General features: G+C 47.3%; 1 protein-coding gene across 1 annotated transcript in view; it reads left to right on the top strand.

Moving 5' to 3' along the window:
• Positions 1-21,751, top strand: part of LOC146860809 (sperm-specific sodium:proton exchanger-like) — a 5,538,638-nt gene that overhangs the window by 4,022,499 nt on the left and 1,494,388 nt on the right. The window contains exon 17 of the mRNA XM_085646172.1: positions 16,919-17,068. Coding sequence (XP_085502298.1) covers positions 16,919-17,068 — 150 coding nt within the window. The remainder of the gene's footprint in view (positions 1-16,918; positions 17,069-21,751) is intronic.

Consider the following 21,751-nt stretch of genomic DNA (forward strand, 5'->3'; position numbering starts at 1 on the left):
CATCTGCAGGAAAGCATTCTCAACATAGGTCTGCCTACGTCTCCCTTTATGTGGGGTCAGTGTAACAAATAGGTGCTCAGTTGGAGCCGGGGAAGTCCCTATCAAGATGTGCACATGATGCTGTTCATCTGAATACCAGACCACCCCAAATAGTGTTAGTGTTACTATGTGGATCACTACTACCACTACTACCCTACTCCCAGTAGACCAACTAGACCACACAGAACCATTCTGCTGTAATGGAGGAGCCACCAGGGGCTGTTCCTTCTTAATGACTACATGGCCAAATGGATACATAGAAAGAAACCTTAAGAATTGGAACCACAAAAATACAACCGACCAAAGGGGACACATAACCCAGCATCCTTCTAAAGCCTCGCTGGTAGACTGCTATTGTTCATCAACAACGGTGCTGTAAAGCAGTCCAAAGGGGGAGCTCCGTGATTGCAGCCCTTGCTGGAAAACAAATCCTCTTCTTTCAGGATAGGGCACCCTCCTTCCTGGGCAAGTACCGTCAATGACCCTGTCCCGTGTCCAGGGCAGTGCACCAGTGTTGCTCACTCTAATCTATTGCAGGCACCTTAGTCATGGCATCTATGTCCTAAGCTCGAGTCCTTCCCTAACTCTTGGACTGCCCTTCTTTCGGGGTCGCAGGTTATACTGTCTTGACAACAAAAAGGGGTGGGAACTCAGGGTCAGATGGGCATTGAGACTCAGATCCTTGTGCACCAGAAGCAGGAGTATCTGGTGCGGTCCTTATCTCTGGGGGGACTGCCTCAAGCAAGGCTACTTCACTTCCTTTGTCCGCCTGCACCCACCTCAATCGGGCATCAGGAAAGGGAACAAACGGGGCACTTGCTCCCCTTCCTGGTCAGCAATGCCGTTGAGGACTTACCGATCATACGGAAGTGGGAGAGGCACTTATTTGACGTGAGTCACATGGACGCAATGCTTCCGGCCTCGGACGAAATCCCCCGGCTGTAGCTGATGACTGGGCCCCACTGGTACTGGTTGCAGCGTGGCGTGAATCTGTTGGTGGATAGAACAAAGATCTTTAGACAATTCATACAGAAAATCTATCTGCAAGGGATACTCTATCTCGGAGAAGCGCTTGGGTCTTGGAACTCCCCAGACATTAGCGGTGCGTCCGAAGACCACCTCATACGGGGACAACCCTGTTCTAGAATGCGCCATCGTCCTGGTAGATAACAAAGCCAAAGGTAGCACATCTGGCCATCGCAATCCTGTGCTTTCCTGAATCTTTGCTAACTTCAGTTTGAGAGTACCATTGTACTTCTCAACCAGGCCTGCTGATTGGGGGTGGTTCACTGCATGATACTTCTGCTTAATATGCAAGCCCTTGCACACCAATTCAATGACTTTTGAATTGAAGTGACTTCCGTTGTCAATCCAGATCAAACGTGGCAATCCATAGTGCGGAAGGAACTCTTTAAAGAGTGCCTTCGACGTCACCGTGCCTGTATTCTCTTTAATGGGGTGAGCCTCAATCCATTTCCTGAATGCGCAAATCACTACTAGCGCATGCTTCTAATTGTTAACTTGTTCCATTTCGATGAAATCCATCTGGAGAACCTCAAAAGGGCCATGGATGGCTGTGTAAAGTTACCTGCGGGTGTAGGAGTGCCTTTTCCAGGATTATGTTTCAGACAAACAATGCAGTGCTTCACTAGGTGTTTGGCTACCATAGAGATATTATCATTCTGCCATACTGGGTCCAGTAGCTTACAGATTCATTTTGCACTAATATGTGCCGGACCGTGGGCTACGTTCATAACAGGGAGCTCTTATGCATTGGGCAGCAACCATCTCTGTTTGTTAGACAGATCAGTCCAGCATCCCTCCTCATCCAAACGCCCTGTACTCTCCTCCCATATTGACAGTTCATTTACGGTCGCCTTACTCTGTATTTCCCTGACATTTTCTAATGTGTCCTCGAACATTCCATTGTCTGGAACCCACCTAGTGGGACCTGCCACAAACATATTTTTCATCTTTGATCTAGCTGTCTCCTTAGCTGTGTGACCCGCAAACGCATTTCTCCTTCCAACGTCATCTGTCACTGCTTTATGAGCGCTGCATTTTATTATTGCCAACTTATCAGGAAGTGTCAATGCTGACAACAATTTGTGTATCAATAGGCTGTTCTATATTCGCAATCCATGCGAGGTCAAGAACCCTCTCTCCACCCAGAGGTGCCCGAAATTATGGGCCACACCAAAGGCATACTGACTGTCCGTGTAAATATTGACAGTCAGTCCCTCCCTCAACTCACAAGCCCTAGGGAGAGCAATCAACTGTGCAGCTTGGGCCAATTGCTATGGGATACGGGAGGTCTCAACTACACTGTGTAACATTGTGATTGCATAAGCTGCAGTGGTAGTACCATCTGGTAGTTTAAAACTGGAGCCATCGACATATAGTTCCCCTTGGGGGTCAGATAAGGGAACATCAGTCAGGTCTATCCGTCCTTTTGTTTCTTCCTTAGTCCGAAATAAACAATCATGGACATCATTGTCCTTTTCTTCCGAAGAGAGGGGTAGTAACATGGCTGGGTTCTGAGTAACACATCATTTGATGGTAATGTGCGGAGCAAACAAGGTTAATTCATATCCAGTCAGACACGCACTAGTAAGGTGCTGCGTCTTTGTTTTATTCAATAGCAAGAGGTACCATTACTGTGAGAACAGTATCAAGGATGAGCCCTGCCGATTGTCTGATAGAAACTGCCACCACTGCAGAAGCTCTCAGGCAGCTCGGGAGAGCTCTCGCGACAATATCAAGAATAGCAGAAAAATAAGCGGAGGGTCTCTGCTTACCACCGAAACCCTGTTTCTGATGGATACATCTGCCAGTGGATTCCTCACCTTGTGAATATCCCTGCGCCAGCAACATTCGGAAACTTTTGAAGCAGTCCACGCCGATGAGGTCGAAGACGACGTCACAGAGGAACGGCACCGCTCGCGACTCCGCTGATGTCACCGGCTCCATAAGAAGACCTCGTCGGCGTGATGACGTCAGTTCCCTTTTTTCCGCGCCGTCGAAGCCAACGGATTTCGGGAATCGCTGTTGTTAGCGTCGTTGATACTTTGTGTATTCTCGGTATTTTTCCTGTTCTCTTTCAAGGATGTCGACAAAAAAGTCTGGATTTAAGCCTTGCCGGGAGTGTGGCAAGCACATGTCCATAACTATCACAAAGAAGAGACAAGGGATTGAGTCTTCTCTGACTCCCTTACCAATATATAAATCTCACACAGCAGAGAAAACCCTCATGGCAAAAAAAAGGATGTACTATACATTAGAAACGGGAAAATCAAAAGAATTCTTAATACTGCCCTCACACACTTGGTAGTGTCATGCTTCATCATTGGGCCGCATCATACAACCAGGTGCAGACCAACACACTGGATGGAGCGCAATTTTTAAGAGAGAAGATGAAGGATAGTGGTGAGGGTAGAGTGTAATAAAGAAAGGCAAAAACACTAAAGTGTCACTCAAATCATAAAGGAAAACAAATTTTTCTCCTGGAAAAACGGGACCAAGAGAGGTGCAGGTATATTTGTAAAACTGCCTAGGTGTTAACCAGTAACTATTTATTTTATGTCAACCTCTGGCAGGATTAAAATTATCAATATGGGGTATACAGGGAAGGTAACGACCCTTCTATCCCCACTGCAGTTACCAACATGTTTCTGCCAGCTTTTTATGCGCCTAACCTGGTCGCTCTGGCATTCGTCAGGGTGTTGGTCCCTATTTGCTGGTCTGTCCCCCTATTAGGGTATTTTTTACCTTTTTACTCTGTACAATGTGGGCTTCGCCCCAACGTCACTCTTTTCTGGAAATTTCCAGGAGGGTTCACAATTAAGAGTTTACGGATTTTATTCTAAACCCGGGACTGTAGGGGAGGTGCTCTTGTCGTCACACTTACTCCAAAGAGACACTGTCTCCAGTAACCCCTCACACGTCCTCCATCACAGATCCTCATGAGGACTGTGTGTGGTATTTATCGTCGGACCACGACGTGGATGGCTGTACCAGCTGCCGCAAGATGAGCACGAAGGCTCTTAAGGAATGAGAGGCAAAACTCTTCATTGCAAAAAGGAAGAAGGAGAAGAGAGGGAGAAGAAGATCGAGAACGAGGTCGAGGTCTCGATTGAAGTCGAGGTCGGCGTCGAAGTCGACTTCGGGACATACTTCTCGAGCCAAGAAACATAAGAAAAAGAGAAGGCACTCTTCTCGACACCATTCGGATAAGAGCTCGGCGCCGAAGTCACCTACTCGGCGTCGGAAGGACTCTGTTTCTCCTTCTCCTGTGCCAGATTCGCCTGCTGGTCCTTCATCTCCAGTGGTCTCCTTGTCTCCGGCTTCACCGGTTCCAGCTCGGACTCCGACGCCGGTTGCATCTCCGGCGCCGGTTCCGTCTCCGGCTCCGTCTCCGGCCCCGGAAGATCTTCAAGCCCCGGGTGAGCCTGCGACGCCACTGATTCCACCGTTGGCGCCGTTTGGCCCAAATCTGGTGAGGCCTGACCAGTACCCTGCCTTCCCTGGACCAGGTCAGGACCCCTCGCATTACTTAAATGCGATATATGGGGTGTTTGCTCGAGCCATGTACACCCCTGGTGCACCTGCGGGTCCGATGGGTCCAATGGCATTTAACTTGGGGGTGCTGCAAGTATATCCACAGGCCCCTTTCATACCGTTCTTTCCAACGACGCCGTCTTGGAATCCTCCGGCTCCGAGGACGTCCACGCCGCTTCCATCCTCGCCGGCTCCGGCTCGACCTCGTTCGACGCCGATGGCTCCGGCAGATCCACGTTCGACGCCGGCACCGACGCCATTGGATTCGAATACGGCGCCGCCGACGCCGATGATTCGGATTCGTTCCAGAAGGGAGACTCAGAGGATTATTGAAGAGCAGAGGTACCTTCAGGAGGAAGCGGAAGAGGGAGAATTGGTGGAGTCAGATGAAGTATTCGAAGAGCTTAAAGAAGCTAATGGATTGGATCTGTCTCCTGAGTGGGAGATTACTCCACCGTCAGAAGAACCCTCTAAGGACATTGCTCCCTACCATTCGGTTATCAGGAAGGCTGTGGAGCTGCTTGATCTCCAGTTACCAACTACGGAGTTTAAGTCGAACATTTTAACTGAGGTACTACATTCTCCCACGGCGGTTTCAGAGCCTTTGCTTCCCTTTAATGAGGCCATTGTGGAACCTGTGTTAGAGGTGTGGCGCAAGCCCTTTTCTGCTCCTGCAGTCTCTAAGACGATTGCTAGGAGATATAGAGCAGCCCCAGGGGACCCTGAATTTTTAACGTCACATCCTTCACCTGAGAACCTGGTAATTCAGGCAGCTTGTTCGGGAAAGTCTAAGGGGGCTTTTCCTCAGGTTCCTGGAGAGGCCAAAAGGCTAGACCAGTCAGCAAAGAAAGTATTTTCATCAGCCAGCATGGCCTTGAAATCAACAAACGCCACTTGTCTTTTGGGACGCTATGTGCACTCGCTTATGGATTCGGCTAAGAAACTGGCGCCAAAACTGCCTGAGGAGGATAGGTCTGGGTTTAATGACATCTTGGCTGATGCTCAGGCGGCAGCACGTCAGGTGATCCAAAGTGGGCTGGACACTGCAGATTCTGTTGAAAGGATCATGGGGTCTTCTGTCGCAACCAGAAGGAGTGCTTGGTTAAGATCTTCAGAGTTCTCACAGGATGTGCAATCGACTCTATTGGATCTGCCGTTTGATGGGTCTGGCCTATTTGGTAAAAAGGCAGATGCTGCTCTAGAAAGATTCAAAGAGAGCAAGGCGACTGCTAAATCTCTGGGACTTCAATCTCAGTCGAGGGGGTCTTTTAAGAGGTACAGAGGATTTGGAAGGACATCCTTTCGACCCTACAGACAGACCCAGCAGCAGCAGCAGCAAGGTTCCTCGTCCAGAGGTTTCAGGGGAAGAATCAGGGGTCGCACTCTTGGCCGGCAACTCTCCTCCTCCTCTTTCTCTTCCTCAGCCCCTCCCACCACCGCAAAGCAGCCCTAGATTCGCCATTCCGGATCATGCTGGTCCTGCGGGGGGCCGGCTTACCCATTTTCTACAAGATTGGGAATCTGTAACTACAGATCTCTGGGTTCTGGATCTTGTAGAAAATGGGTACGCCCTTTCCTTTCGGGAATTCCCTCCAAATTACCCTCCTTGTCAAGGGGCTTGCTCGGGGGACCACCGTCTTTTCCTGCAGGAGGAAATCCTGAAGTTGTTTCAGAAAGGTGCGATAGAGGTGGTTCCAGAGCAGGAGAGGGGTCAGGGATGCTACTCCCGGTATTTCCTGATTCCGAAAAAGGATGGCAGATTGTGTCCGATATTGGACCTCAGAATCTTGAATCTTTTTCTAAAACAAGAAAAGTTCAAGATGCTCACCCTTGCTCAGGTTCTTCAAGCGCTGAATCAGGAGGACTGGATGGTGTCGATCGACTTGCAGGATGCGTATTTTCACATCCCAATCCTGAAGTCGCACAGAAAGTATCTCCGTTTCACGGTTGGTTCGCAACATTATCAGTTTGCGGTCCCGCCGTTTGGTCTTACTTCTGCACCCTGAGTCTTCACGAAGGTGATGGCAGTGGTGGCAGCCCATCTCAGAAGGTCAGGGATATCAGTTTTTCCCTATCTGGACGACTGGCTGATAAAAGCAGAGTCGCCAGAGGAGGTGCTGCATCATCTGCAGGATACAACTCAGCTGTTGTACAAATTGGGCTTTTCGATAAACGTGCCCAAATCTCACCTGGTGCCCTCTCAGCGCAACCTGTTCATTGTTGCGGTACTAGACACTACTGTGTGTCGAGCATTCCCTTCTCCACAAAGGATTCTCGACATACAGGAAATGATTCCTTTATTTTACAACGGAGCGGTCGTTCCGGTTCTGAAGGTCCTTCGCCTGCTCGGTTTGTTCACTTCCTGCATTCTGTTGGTCAACCATGCACGCTGGCACATGAGGGCGCTCCAGTGGTGCCTCCGCAAGCAGTGGTGTCAGCACAAGGGAGATCTCAGGGAGTCTGTGAGGATCTCCAGAGAAGCTGCAGCGGATCTGTCTTGGTGGAGCGTGGAGGGCAATCTGTCTCAAGGAAAGCCCTTTCATCTTCCTCCATCGGTGGCCACAGTGATAACGGATGCATCCACCTTAGGGTGGGGTGCTCATCTGGGGGATCTGGAGATCAAGGGTCTTTGGTCTCCAGAGGAAAGGTTGCTTCACATCAACCTTCTGGAGTTACGGGCAATTCGTTTGGCACTCAAGGCCTTCCTGCCTTCCCTTCGCGGTCAGTCTGTTCAAGTCCTGACGGACAACACGACCGCGATGTGGTATGTCAACAAGCAGGGAGGAGTAGGGTCTCTATGTCTATGCAGAGAGGCCCTGCGTCTATGGTCCTGGGCTCAGGACCATCAGATTTGTCTGATGGCAAATCATCTGGCCGGGGTTCTGAACGTTCGTGCAGACAGTCTCAGTCGGCAGTTCTCCGCTGATCACGAGTGGAGGCTCCATCCGGAGGTGGTTCGTCATGTCTTTCGGATGTGGGGGACTCCTCGGGTGGACCTGTTCACCACTCACGAGAATGCTCACTGCCCGTCGTTCTGCAGTCTCCAGTATCCGATGCAGGGAGCTTCGGGGGACGCATTTCAGTTGAGTTGGGGCTCATGACTCCTTTACGCGTTTCCTCCCATACCCTTGATTCCTCGGGTTCTGAGGAAGATTCGCCAAGACCGGGCCCAAGTTATATTGATCGCCCCGGATTGGCCAAGAAGGGTGTGGTACACAGATCTTCTCCACCTCTCCTTGTGCCCTCCGCTCCGTCTCCCTCTGAGGGCAGACCTCCTCTCGCAGTCGGAGGGGCAGGTTCTACACCCCCACCTCCAGAGCTTACACCTTCATGCCTGGAGATTGAACGGGGCAACCTGAATTCTTTTTCTCTCCCGCCAGATGTGGTAGATGTCATTCTGTCTGCCAGACGTCACTCGACCAAATCCATATATTCCTATAGATGGTCTAAATTTGTACTCTGGTGTGGAGAGAGGTCAATTGATCCTTTGAAGGCTCGTCTGTCTAACATTCTGCAGTTTGCCCTTTCTCTTGCTCAGCAAGGCTTTGCTGTGGCTACAGTAAAAGGATATTTATCGGCTTTGTCGACTTTCCTTTGCCTGCCGGATCAGCCGTCATTATTTAAATCACCTATTGTGCTTAGGTTTCTCAAGGGCCTCACAAACAAATTTCCTCCTATTCCCTTTATTGTGCCTCAATGGGACTTAAACCTTGTATTGACTTATCTTATGGGTTCTCCCTTCGAGCCCTTACATAAGTGTCCCTTGAGACTGTTGTCTTTCAAGACGGTTTTCCTCATTGCGATCACCTCGGCAAGGAGGGTAAGTGAGCTTCAAGCTCTGAGTTCAAAACCCCCGTTCTTGACCATTCATGCTGAAAGAATGGTACTCAGGACCAGGGCTGCATTTTTGCCTAAGGTGGTAACTCCCTTCCATCTGGGGCAATCCATTACCCTCCCTACCTTTTATCCTCCCCCTCACCCTTCCAAGGAGGAGGAGAGACTTCACCGCTTGGACTCTAAGAGGGCGGTGAGCTTTTACCTGGACAGAACAAAGGACATCAGAGTTGATGACCACCTCTTCGTGGGCTTTGTTGGCTGCAGGAAAGGCAGAGCAGTGCACAAGCGCACCCTTTCCAGGTGGATTGTCTTGTGCATCAAGATATGCTACTCCCTGGCTGGTAAGGAACCTCCAGAGGGTTTAAGGGCTCATTCCACTAGAGCAAAGTCTTCCACATCTGTTTTGTCTAGGGGTGTTCCTGTGGAGGACATTTGTAGGGCGGCAACTTGGGCCTCCCTCCACACCTTCGCAAAACATTATTGCTTGGACACCGAGGTGAGGAGGGACGGACATGTTGCTCGATCCGTCCTTCAGGACTTTCTGGTATAGAGGGGTGGACACCCTCCTCCGGGAGTGGGGACTGCTGTGGAATCTATTCACAAGGTGAGGAATCCACTGGCAGATGTATCCATGAGAAGAACAAGTTACTTACCTTCGGTAACGCTTTTTCTGGTGGATACAGTATCTGCCTGTGGATTCCTCACTGACCCACCCGCCTCCCCGTTGTCCATCCTTCTATAACTAAGGTTCTATTAATAATGTTTTAGTCTACTATTCTAATGATGGTATTTCAAAATGTATATGTTACTGTCAAAGGCATTGTGTCTTTCTTTGGCCTTTCTATTTATTCTCCACACTATGTGTGTTGATCTGCATATTGTGTACTGTGTATACTGTGTATATATTGCTGTCAGTCCGTCCGTGTGCCTCGAAGGCACGGAAAAAAGGGGTGGAACTGACGTCATCACGCCGACGAGGTCTTCTTATGGAGCCGGTGACGTCAGCGGAGTCGCGAGCGATGCCGTTCCTCTGTGACGTCGTCTTCGACCTCATCGGCGTGGACTGCTACAAAAGTTTCCGAATGTTGCTGGCGCAGGGATATTCACAAGGTGAGGAATCCACAGGCAGATACTGTATCCACCAGAAAAAGCGTTACCGAAGGTAAGTAACTTGTTCGTTAGAACAGAACGCGTGCAACTGTCCACCTCGTGTACATAAAGCACAAAAGGCTTCTGGTAATCAGGAGTACCAAGCACAGGAGCTGAGCAAAGCGCTACCTTTAATTGCTCAAAAGCTTGCTGGCATGAAGATGTCCAAGGAAAGGGTTCATGCACTTCTTTGATGGTCAGGTAAAGAAGGGGTTTTGTTTGTAAGGAATAGTTATGGATCCAATGACAATAATACAAAGTTATGCCTATGAAAGCGCGCACTTCGCGTTGGGTCTTAGGATCAGGCATATTAGTGATAGCAGCTATGCGTTCAGGTGTTAGTCTGCATCCCTCCTTCAACAGTAGGTGACCTAAATAGGTGACCTCCTGTCGACAATATTGGAATTTTTAAAGTGACACCTTGTGCCCATGATGTGCCAGATGTAACAGCAATTTTACCATGGCCTTTTTACAACCATCTTCAGTGTCCAAAGCCACAAGGAGGTCGTCAACGTACTGCAACAGCACATTATCAGGGGGAAGTTCCAAAGAATCCAAATGAGCTTTCAAAGCCTGGCTATAGATACTAGGACTTTCCGTATAGCCTTGTGGAGTATGGCAGAATCTAAAGCTCCTGCCGGCTATTGCAAATCATAACAGATATCTACTATCTGTATGGATTGGAATGCTGAAGAAAGCATTCTTTAAATCGATCACAGAAAATAATTTTGCTAACGGGGGAATCATTGTCAAGATTGTGGTAATGCCTGGAACCACAGGGTACTGGGGAACCACTATCTTGTTGACCTCTCTAAGGTCGATTACAAAGCGGTAAACATCAGGGTGAGCATCAGAAGAATCCAAGGGTGTCTTTTTAAGTATAGGAAGAATAGGGCAATTACACATATTCGCCACTGTCTCTTCAACCACACCAGATTTAATCAAATTATGTATTATTTGCAATAAGGCCCTTTCTCCTGCCTGGGATATCTTGTACTGGGGGATACGTGGCAATACAGCATCGTCCTTAATCTGCAGAGAGACTGGTGGGATCTGGAGTAACTCCACATCCGTGTCGCCTGTAGCCCACAGTGTACGTGGCACATCTTTAAACTCAGTGGGGAGGGGGGCATCCTTTGCGAGGCATTGTTTGGCACTGGCTGGAGAACAAAAAATTGTTGCATGTAACCTTTTTGACAAATCCAATCCCAACAAATTCTCCCCACAATTTGATGTTAATAAAAATGGTGAATCGACTGTAAAGGGGCCAATAGTGAGAGCAAGGGGCTTGGAAATGGGGCTAACAACCGACACACCTGAGAAACCCACTGAAACATTGTTTTGGCCAGACAGAGCTGCCCCCGGGACCAGTGAACGGGAAACAGAGCTATTCATAGCCCCTGTATCAACTAAAAATTTCTCGGTCGTACCTTGGAAATCTGCAGTGACATAGGGTCCAAGCTGATCTACATGCACCGGAACTAGACTCTTGCCCTGTCCCTGGCTAACCTAGCTGTGAGACATCCCCGTCACCTCATCCATGTCATAGTCATCATGATAGTACTGTCTCCCTCGGGGTCGTCAAAATAGTTCCCGCTCCGTCTATTAGATGATGTGTTCTCTGATCGCATCTCGCCACGGCCTCCTCCTCCTCTTCCACATCCTCTAAAACCCGACCTTTCGGGCCTCACCTTTCTGTAATAACTACGGGCACTCATTCCACTAATGTCCCTCCAACTTGCAATATGCACATTGGTTTAGCCCAATGAGGGGAAACAGCGGTTTCAACGCGGGTAATACCACACGGGTAGGTTACAACGCGGACAAAGCTAGAAGCTCCGCTTTCGGCTTCTTGCCGGGCTTACGCTCCTTATCCCAAGCCTTGATCTCATCCCATGTGCCACCCAACTCCAGTGCATGATCCTGCAGACCGAAAAATAACTCTATATCAGCTAATGTGATCACTGTGGAGGAGACCACCTCCATCAATTCTTTATAATATGCAGTAGGGTTTTTCTGAGTGTTCGGCAGCTGACTCTTTTGGGATAGGACCTCACTACTCTTCCAAGGAGTATAGATCTACTGTACTTGAAACCGAGCGTCGACTCGTGGTCTAATTACAGTGTCTGTAGAGTCGCGCAATTCTGGTATTTCAGGATGGTGAATGGGATGGACCTCCCTCATGGGATGCTGTGTCCCTATCATCGGAACCTTTTGGAGCAATCTTCCCCGGTAACCCACCAATGTCGTTACATTGCTAAAAACCTCATTGGGAGTCAGACCTGTAGCATATACCCTGTCCTGTATGTCATAGATGATCTGTGGTGTAACACCCTGAAAACACTTCTCCCACAGTCCTATCAATGTAGCCGACATATGCTTAAGAGCATGCTGCTGTATGAAGGGCTCATAATCTTTCATCACACTCCACACATCTTCCACACTATAGATCGGGTTCCGAGCCCACTGAGCCACCTGATTCACCCGCATTTGCTTTTCCTCATCACCTAGAGCCGAACGCACCAACACTTTCTCCATATGGTCTCGTGCTGCCACCCAATTCCCTTCATGGATCCCACGTACAGGGGTCTCGCCATTCCGCAAGGCTTGGGGTGTCAATCTTGAGGGAGAAAGGGCAGACGAGGAGACAGGTATCCTCATGAAATGGGGACAGTGTTGTAAGAGTGAAAGGGTGTGTAGCAGTAGATACGGAGTCAGTAGACAGAACAGGAGAGCTAACGGCTCCTGCACCTGTTACCGGCGTGAGCAGGGAGGAAGAAGTTGGGGCTTGGGCCGAAGCAGTTTGGCTAGAAGCAGAAATACTAGAGAGAGCCACACCGGGGGCCAGTGTCTGAGATGTTGGAACCTGCGGGTATATTCGCTCAGGAGCATAAGGTGGAGAAGGGCGAGAATCCAATAGCTCCTTCCTCTCTAGTAACATAACATTTACCAGTCTGCAATCAAAAACTTCCTATCTGCACATTCTATCTCTTTCTCTTTCTTCTCCCTTTCATAGGCCACTGCTTTCTGCGTTATCATTTGCATCTGTCTCTTTTGGGCCTCTTTCCCTGCTTTCATACGCCGTTGCTTTGCTTCCTTCTGCCATACTCTCAGAGAATCAAACATCGACTGCCTGCTCCTTTTAGGGAACAATTTGTCCTGCAAGAAATTCAATTTTTGTTCATCAAACGAGCCAGTGAGTGGCCACTGTAACTCAGCATTGTCCCTCGTATATTTATTCCACAATGTGCTAAACATAATAGGGTCATTGCCATGCTTGACGTATCCGTCAACATTTGGGGTATCATTCGGAGGCGCAGGCTTGGCTCTCTTCCAGTCAGGTATCAGTGGAACAACATCGACATCCAAAACATCATAACTTACTTAAACAAGGCATATTAATACAAGCCACATACTTTGTCCCCAACGGACAAGTATAACACCAGCGAAAGAATAATAAAAGAAAAGATAAACAATAGGACATTTTTCCAGAACCAAACCACAACAGTCGTGAGACTGCTCCCTGCAGTCCGGAGACTGCACCAAGTTCAAGAAGACAGGCTCTAGCCCCAGACATTTTCAAGAGTAGACCAAATTACCAATTGGCCTGGCAGATTGTTCGCAAACAGTCCCAGACCTTTTCAAGAGTGGGGCAATTTACCAGTTGGCCTGGTAGACTGTTCACAAACGCTCTGTGTCTTTTAAAAGGGTCCGTAAACCCACCAAGTTCAAACCAAGACAGCCCAAAGACCGTACGAAGACACAGCCCGTCGGCTCGTGCCGTTCAAGCAAGACAGTCCGAAAACTGCACCAAGACAGTCCGGAGACTGTACCAAGACAGCCCGTAGGCTCATGCCATTCAAGAATGGCTCCATTTTTCCAAGAATCAAATCACTCACCTGGTTCATTCAGGTCGAGTCGAGTTATTCTCCACTGCAGACTCTTCGGACCGAACTGTCAACTTCAAGGTTTCGCCTTCTCAGGTCCCCAGCCACTAGACGAGGAGTCGCTCGATCAGACAGGCGGGGAAGCTGCAAGAACCAAGCTTGATTGTGTGGGGTTCCCCAATCCATCCGACTGACCGGGTGCAACCCCGACCCTGCAACCCGATTGCGGGTGAGTCGGATCACATTGCGGGGTTCCTGTTCTGGCACCAACTGAAGGAAATGGCCATTAGGGGCCACCTCGGTTACTTACAACCACCTGCTATGCCTTCCAAGAATGAAGAGTCGGTCAGACAGTAGAGAATATAAACATGTTTTATTAGTTATACTCTGCAGAGGAGTCCAATCTGACCTGCACCCTAAGATGTCTGTCGAGGGACTGGACCCCTAACAGTCTGCAACACATAATGATTCTTCCCAAGAGCTTCCAACCACACCCACAGAGGAAAGTTACCGGTCTAGGCCGAACATGAACAAAAGAGGCACAGAAGGATGAGCTATCACCTGCCAGAACATGCTATCTGTAATTCAAGGTTAGCACGCTGAGTCTCTGCATCTCCTAACGTGGGCGCAGAACTACACACTCGGATCGGTATGCAAGGGCAGAATGGCCTATTCATTAGTAAGTCATGAAGCAGCCTTGAACAGAAGAAAAAATATTAACGAAGTACAGTGTTCTGCTGAGGCAAGAAATACTGAATTATAAGGCCTATTTCGGGCACAGCCTAAGCGACCTAATAGCGATTATGAAATACAAAATGGAGTCACACTCACTAACTGAAGCCTGCACATTACGGGGATAACTCAGTGGGTTGCATAACATGAATACAAATGAAGTCTATTTGGCCACACACTGCTAACCTAATATATAATGAAACGAGTGCATTGCAGGAATGGGATTTTCAAACCTAACAGTATTTCTCCTACTTTTTACACCATCAAAATCCAAAACTATTAGCCCTGATTGCATGTAACCAATACATCTTCACAAAACATATTTGGGACTAAACTGAACATCCACTGACACTTAATACACCACATATCATCATTTCAATGACTCACCCACACATGGTCATACTCGGAGATGCTAAACTGAACTGCATCACTATCATTTGCACAATATGAAACATGGGTCCAAAGATGTATATATAGCAAAGGACCTGCAAACAAATATAATCGTTATACACTACACTAACACATATCCTAGACACACAGACTCAGAATTAACAGACCAGGAAGTGAAAGCTCTGGAATTAAAGGGGCCAATGTTCCCTTCCACAGCGAATCTGAAGGGATTCCAAAGAAATATTTTTTTATCAGAGAACAAGGATGAAAATTCATCGCTTTTTCATAAACCTCAGGTACTTCAACAAGTGACTAATTTTCCATTTTCCATTATGTCAAGATGGAATGGATCAATCAGATACATTCTAAGTTCACAGGACTGGATGTTGCATCTTTATCTCCAAGACATTACCTGGCATTTCCCATTTTTACTCCTCACTCCAGGTAGACTGAAAATACCATGTTTCCAAATTCAAAGTTCTAACTTTCAGACTTTAATCAGTACTCTGGGGGTTTACGCAGGTTTTACACCCAGCGATGAAGCTTACCTTAGCCATAGGTGTCAGACTAATTTCTTTCTGGACAACGTAAGGAATAGGCCTGAGGCACCTTCAGGATCACTGCAGTTGATGGGCACAACACTGTAGAATCTGGGATTCATCATAAATGGAGAGAAGACAGAATTCACCCCCAGTCAAAGGATTACCTGTTTAGCGTTCGTTACGGACTCAATTCAAGCATTTTGAAACTTTCCAACAAACATTGATGAGAATCAGAATGCGCTCAAGACAGCAATGGTCCAATTAAAGATTTCTCAGAGGTAACTAGCCCAGTTTCTGGCATCCTCAATTCAAGCCATCTTCCCTAGCTCATTACAAGGCTTTGTAAATGGCAGAAGGCTTCGCATTTAAGGAAGAGTCTAACTTATTCAGGGGTAATGCATTGAGTCTGTAGATGGCAGAGTAAACCTTCAAATAAATGCCAGACCTAGTGAATCAGACGCCAATAGGCCCGACTTGGTTCTACTGGATGAAGGTGGTCGGAAAAGGATCTGACCATGCACATCAACTGTTTAGAGCCACTAGCTAGGCCCTTCGCAGTAAGATTCTGGACAAAATAAAAAGTGAGATGCTGTGTACTGCTGATAATGGACATCATCTCAGTGGTACATTTACTAGCTGGAAGTAATGTGGTCCAAGGCGCTCTGAAGTTGGCCAAAATATTTGGCATTTCGCTTAGAAAATCAGGTGGCAATGATGCCAAATACGTAACAGGCTGTAAGAACATTTCAGCAGCTTGACAGTCCAGGCACCTTAAGGAATCCTGTCAATATAAATCGTAGAAATGATTTATATTGTTATGACATTGTGCAAAAGGTAATGAAGCAATGGAGTTAAGTTAATGAAACTAAAAACATGTGTGGAAACAGACTATTTTTTATTCTTTTTGGACGTAGGTACTGAACAGAAGTAGGAAAAAGAAAGATCAGAGTATGAAGACAGGATGAGGTTGAGTGAAGAATGAGAGAATACACTGATGTATCAGTGGTTTAAGTGACTTTAATGGTTGTTTTTGAACTAATGTTTTACCCTAAGTTTCAAGAGAAATTTGGGGGCATATCAACAAGGGCTTTATCTCTGCTTTTTTGGCTTTAAAAGCCAAAAAAGCAGAGATAAAACTAGCGCCCTATCAACAACAGGGTGCTAACACGCAAATTTGCATGTTAGCACCCTTTTACTCTACGCTTCCCCTTGCATCTCTAATGAGATGCAAAGGGGGCGTTCCTTAGTAAAATAATAGGAGAAATGTCGCTAAGCGACGTTTCTCCTATTATCAAGAATGACGCTAACCCTGTTAGAGACAAAAAAAGCAGCGCTAACCGCGGTTAACGCTGCTTTTTTACGTCTGCTAATTTTCAGACTTAGCCATGATATCCTATGGAAGGAGGATATCATGGCTAAGTTTGCCTGTCCCTATCCACAAGGTAACGTGTGATTATCGCTGGGTTTCCAGCGATAATCTCACGTTAGCCTGTTAGCGTGTAGATTTTTATCGCTATTGAGATAAGCGTTGCTAATAGCACGCTATCTCAGCGATAAAAATTCACGCTAGCCGGCGATAATTATCCTCACGCTAAGAGCGCTGAGCGATAATTATCGCCGGTTGTTGTTGATATGCCCCTTAGTTACATAATTGTTTTTCTGGTTCCTGTTGTGGAATAAAGTAAAGTTAGATGGCATAACCCTCACGTCCACGTCCTTATCATAATTGGAAACCTAACCACACACTGGCTAGGACATTTTATATTCTGATGTTTTTTCTTTTAGGTCTTACTTCCGAGGCTAATAATGATATTGAACAAACAAATTAACAAACAATTGAGCTTTGGCTATGACATTGCAAAAGGATTTGTTGTTAGCGAAGAAGATGTTAAGAAAGTAGTAGACCAGCTATCTGATAATACCAAAATTACACAGGTAAGGGACATTTGTAATGTTTTGTTCCTTGCGATTGTTTTGATACAAGATGTAGAAAAACTGTTTACTTTAAATTGCTCATCTGCAATTAATTTCAAGTAGGGTCGATCTCTAGTCCAACAACACTCCCGAAAAGAGCAGAAATTGGTACCCCCAAATGGGCTACCCCTCCCAAGCCCCCCCTCCTTGTTTTTGGCAAATGACTCTTTTGGCACCCAAAGCCACTGAAAAATCAGTGTATGCTTATAAGGAATACACTTAGAATTTAGTACTAGACATTACGCATTTTCAAATTCTATCTACTTCCTATTTTTTTCGTTGATTGTTTTAAAGTACTGCATGGATTAGCTAGCTACATTTCGCTTCGATGACCATTTCATAAACCCTTAACTTGCTGAGACTTTTCTACCTCCTCATTTGATCCATTTTTGATGTTGATATTCATCCTGCTTAGATCAATTATTTCCACATAAGCTATTCAAACCAAATTTGTACCCACAATGTTTTGATTCCCCTGAAGGGCACTGAGAAAACAACCAATGTATAGCTAATTTTTTAGAGTTTTTTGGGGAGAAAAATGTGAAAAAGTATTACAAAAGAAAGTGTGTGTTCTTTTTTTTTACTAAAAATGACATCAATGAAAAGTTTGCTGTGGTAGGTAAAGATATTTCTCCTTGTTGCGCCTCTATCAGCAAAGCATACAATTTTTGACACATTCCCATGTGTACTAGCGTTGTAAATCTCGGAATGCACAAAAAGCATGGGTGCATGCACACGAACACCCACGCTCCACCCATTTAACACCTTGCCAGAGCAGAGTAAGGTAAGGCATCTGCTATGTGCATCGAGTTATCGCTGAGAACACATACACGCAGTTTAGGACGGAGGAGCCTGGATGGCAATTGTGATCGACGGTGACGGGGTGGCAAAGTACCCCAGAACAAGAAGGAATTGGTGCAGGGGCCCAGGGAATGGAGAAGGCTTTGTCATGGTCCTACTAATAGCCTGTTCCCCTGCTGGGTGGGTTCAGGAGGTGGCAGCAATATGCAGGCATTTTCACTTGTGAGGGGGATGCAACATTCCCCGCATTTGGCTCCAGCAAAACTGTGAGGTCTGGATTCATTGTGTAGGACCCTGGACTACGCCACTTAATAAAGGTATTTGTGCTGCATGGGAGGTGGCTTAGTCTCATTCTGACTGAAAGGCTGGGCTGCACCTCAACTGCTGTGAAATGCTCTGTGGGATGTCCGGCAAGAAGAATGAAATCTAGAGAGGGTTGAAAAGAAAAGAATGTTGCTGCTGCAGCAGGAGGATACCTGCTTGGTGAGGACATTGAGTCAAGGGGGAAGGACATTTACATCTACACATGTGCGCTGGCGCAGTCTGGTCCGTTGGCATTATTACTCATTTATTCCCCAAGTGGACATTGATGAGAAAATGAGAGTGCCCCTACACATAGCGGCCAGGCGACTCTACCATGGTAAAGGATAAAGCTGGAGAAAGCATGCACGCACACAATATCATGCATTACATCATGGCAACAGGCGCAAAAATGTTGCTGCCCCTCGTTCTGATTGGCCGTCTGAACCATCAACTGCAGATTTGCTTTGTGTAATGACTCATTCACACCAAGCATTAACAAGCATTGGCATAGCCAATAGGTCTCGCCTTTGGGACCTTATAAGTGTTTACCCATGCACCAAGCATATTGAGTTGTATAACTAAATACTTATAAGGTCCCAAAGGCGAGACATATTGGCTATGCCAATTCTTATTTAAACACGCTTCCTACCGGTTGTGCGGTCCTCAGACTGAGTGCCTGTGTGCTCATGTTTGATCCCTCACTATTAAAGTTGGAGAGGAACACCCAACGTTATTTGTTCTTAACAGTTTATTAAAGGCAGTGGCTCACTTATACTATTGCAGCACATCAAATGGTGGGTAAGACTACGCAGGCCATTTTAGCAGAGACCCGCACAAGGAGGGGGCTAGAGGGACCGGCGCTGCAAACAGTGACAAAGAACCAGAAACTGTTATCCCTGGGAGGGGACGCAACAAAGGTCAGGAAATTACACCCCACCCCCTAAGACCAACAGAGAGGGGTGTGGTGGGGGAAGCGCCAAATTGGAAGAGTGGCACAAAACCTGTCGGGCAATGGGGGCGGCGTGCGGGGTTTGAAATGTGCACACGGGGCAGCAAGGCCCTATTCAAGGTGAAGCGCCCATACCCAGTCACTGTTCATGCTGGGACGGCGCTGCGGGGTCAACAAAACTTTTGCCCGAACCCACCTCCTGCAATGCTGGTATTGTGTGAATGTATTGCGACACTTCCTTGCTAAACATTCAGAAGGACGATTCCTGGCCCTTGCCCAGGCTCTTTGCTTCAACACTGGGACCACATGCGGAAGACAGGAGAGTGCCTCATCGACCTGACCCGGGCCCATTGCCGGCAGAAGACCACTACTTAGCGCGGCGATGCGACTCTGCGTGACCAACTGCACGCGGGTCCATTGCTGTGCTTAGCACTTGGAGAACCCGGGCTCGTTAGCGGCAGAGGACGGCAACGCGACTCTTTGAGGCTAACATCGCGAGGGCCAATAGTTACCGCGTTCAGGTAGAAAGGCGAAGGCCTTGAGGACCACCATAGCGGTGAGCGGCAGTGTCCAGTTTCATTGTTGTCAGCCAGGCAAGAGAAGAGATTAGGCAGAGGCGCGCCCCCACCCCTTACAGGGACAGGCTACAGCACCCGGCTTCAGAGCAAGAGTGGAGCCTGTGCCTTAACGATAAAGCATCATATTCCCTGGGGGTCGGCAGAGGACAGCTGCAGATCGCAGCAACCTGACTTGGCTATCAAACATGTGCACTACGCAAGGTAAGGCCAAGAGGGCAAGGCAGTAATTTTGAACCGTGCAAGCTAATTACAGTTAAAGTGAGAGCATCCCCTGGGCATTATTCATGAAGTGCAATTGTAGGACTGAGGCTGTGGTGGTCAAAGGTGGGGTTTAGTTTTACGTGGCTCCCAGTTTAGGATACTCGATCTGGTTGTTTGCAGGCCATGTCACTGGGGTGGTTATTATCCAGCCGGGCCCCTGGCCTGAAGCCAAACTAAGTGCCTATGGACTGCATTTTAACTGGACTCTAAGAGAGTGGCAAAGGGCAGGAGCGGGCAGACAAGAAAGAACCAAATCCCAGCAGGAGCACCTGACCTGAAATAACAAGTTCCTTGCGGGAGCGAGCAGGAACCATCTGTTAATTACAAACAGATGGTTTCAAAGCTCGCTCCCGCAAGGGAATCGCCAAACGTGCATGCGTTGCCATTTAAAGCAAAGCAATGCGTGCATGTTTTTGCCTGAAAAATGGAATCCATTTCTAAAGGTCTCCTCCTATGCAGCGCATGTGTGCTGCGTAGGCGAGACCTATAAACTAAAATTGATACTATCACTGTAGAAATGACAGCCATTAATATATTATGGAGCAGTACTGATGGGATGCATGCCCAAAGCTTTATGCCACTTAGTTAGCACCTTTGCTGAGTTTAAGGCAGATCTAGAGTTAGTTGTCAACTACTCAAAATCACATATTATGGTCCCAAATGGCTTAGTGTTGGACCAGTTTCTGACATTTTACAAAATGACTGTTGTGGCGACATGCAATTAGGAAGATTTCTAGCTGGTACCCCAGAATTGGCCACAATGAAAACAACTGCTGAGCTGATGCATGGAGGCAGACCTGTATATTTAATATACAGAACATTGTTGCATGGCCAAGTATGCAGCTCCCTGAAGATTTAAAGTAAATGAGAAACATATCACAACACCATCTTTACAGACTCAGATTAGGCTAGAATACCGAGCACTATAAGATAGTGTCTAGTAATGTCAGGTTTTACCATAACCAATTTAAGATGCTACACTAGGCCTCTCTCACGCAACAAACTCTTAACACAATGTATCCGATAGGGTGGGGGGGTGTCTGCATTGCCAACAGGACAAGGAAGACCTTTTACATATGGCGCAGCGGTCTTGCTGGGTGGCGTACAAGTACTGAACACAGTTGGAGCACACTTTCACAAAGATTACAGCGGTGAGGGTGGATTGTTCATTAACGCAGTCTATACTGGGGCAGATATAGAAGCCCCTTGCACCATCTTGCGCTACCATTGTGCCACTTTTTTTAAGCAACGACAGTGCAAAGAATGCGGTCAATTTACAATGTGATGCATCTGGGGAGATGCTTCACATTGTAAAGCCCTGCGTCACATTTTACCTGCGTCATGTATAATGTTGGCAAAAAGCCATGTAGAACTGAATCAGTGAAATTTGCAACACTTCACTGCATCACTCTACGCCATCACTGCATCAAAATCCCAACGACTGCTCAGATCAGGCGTAAGGAAGGACACAGGGCTTTTTGAATGGGACTCACCTATCTGTTGTGGCGCATTACTGGAGTTGTGTCACTTTCATGAGCAACTCCAGCGATGCTTCACTTTTGGGCCAAAAGATGCATCAGAATTTCTGACACATCTGTTAATCCTTGCGCCATGGAGCACTATATTGTAAATACACTGTATCCATGGTGATGCAAGGACATTTGGCGCTGTTGCAAGGAAACTGACGCATCTATGCAGATGCGTCAGTTCCTTGTAAATCTGCCCCACTGTGCTTGACTCTGAAACCCAAAA

Source organism: Triturus cristatus, chromosome 3_1, assembly GCF_964204655.1.
Source record: "Triturus cristatus chromosome 3_1, aTriCri1.1, whole genome shotgun sequence".
NCBI classification, from domain to species: domain Eukaryota; kingdom Metazoa; phylum Chordata; class Amphibia; order Caudata; family Salamandridae; genus Triturus; species Triturus cristatus.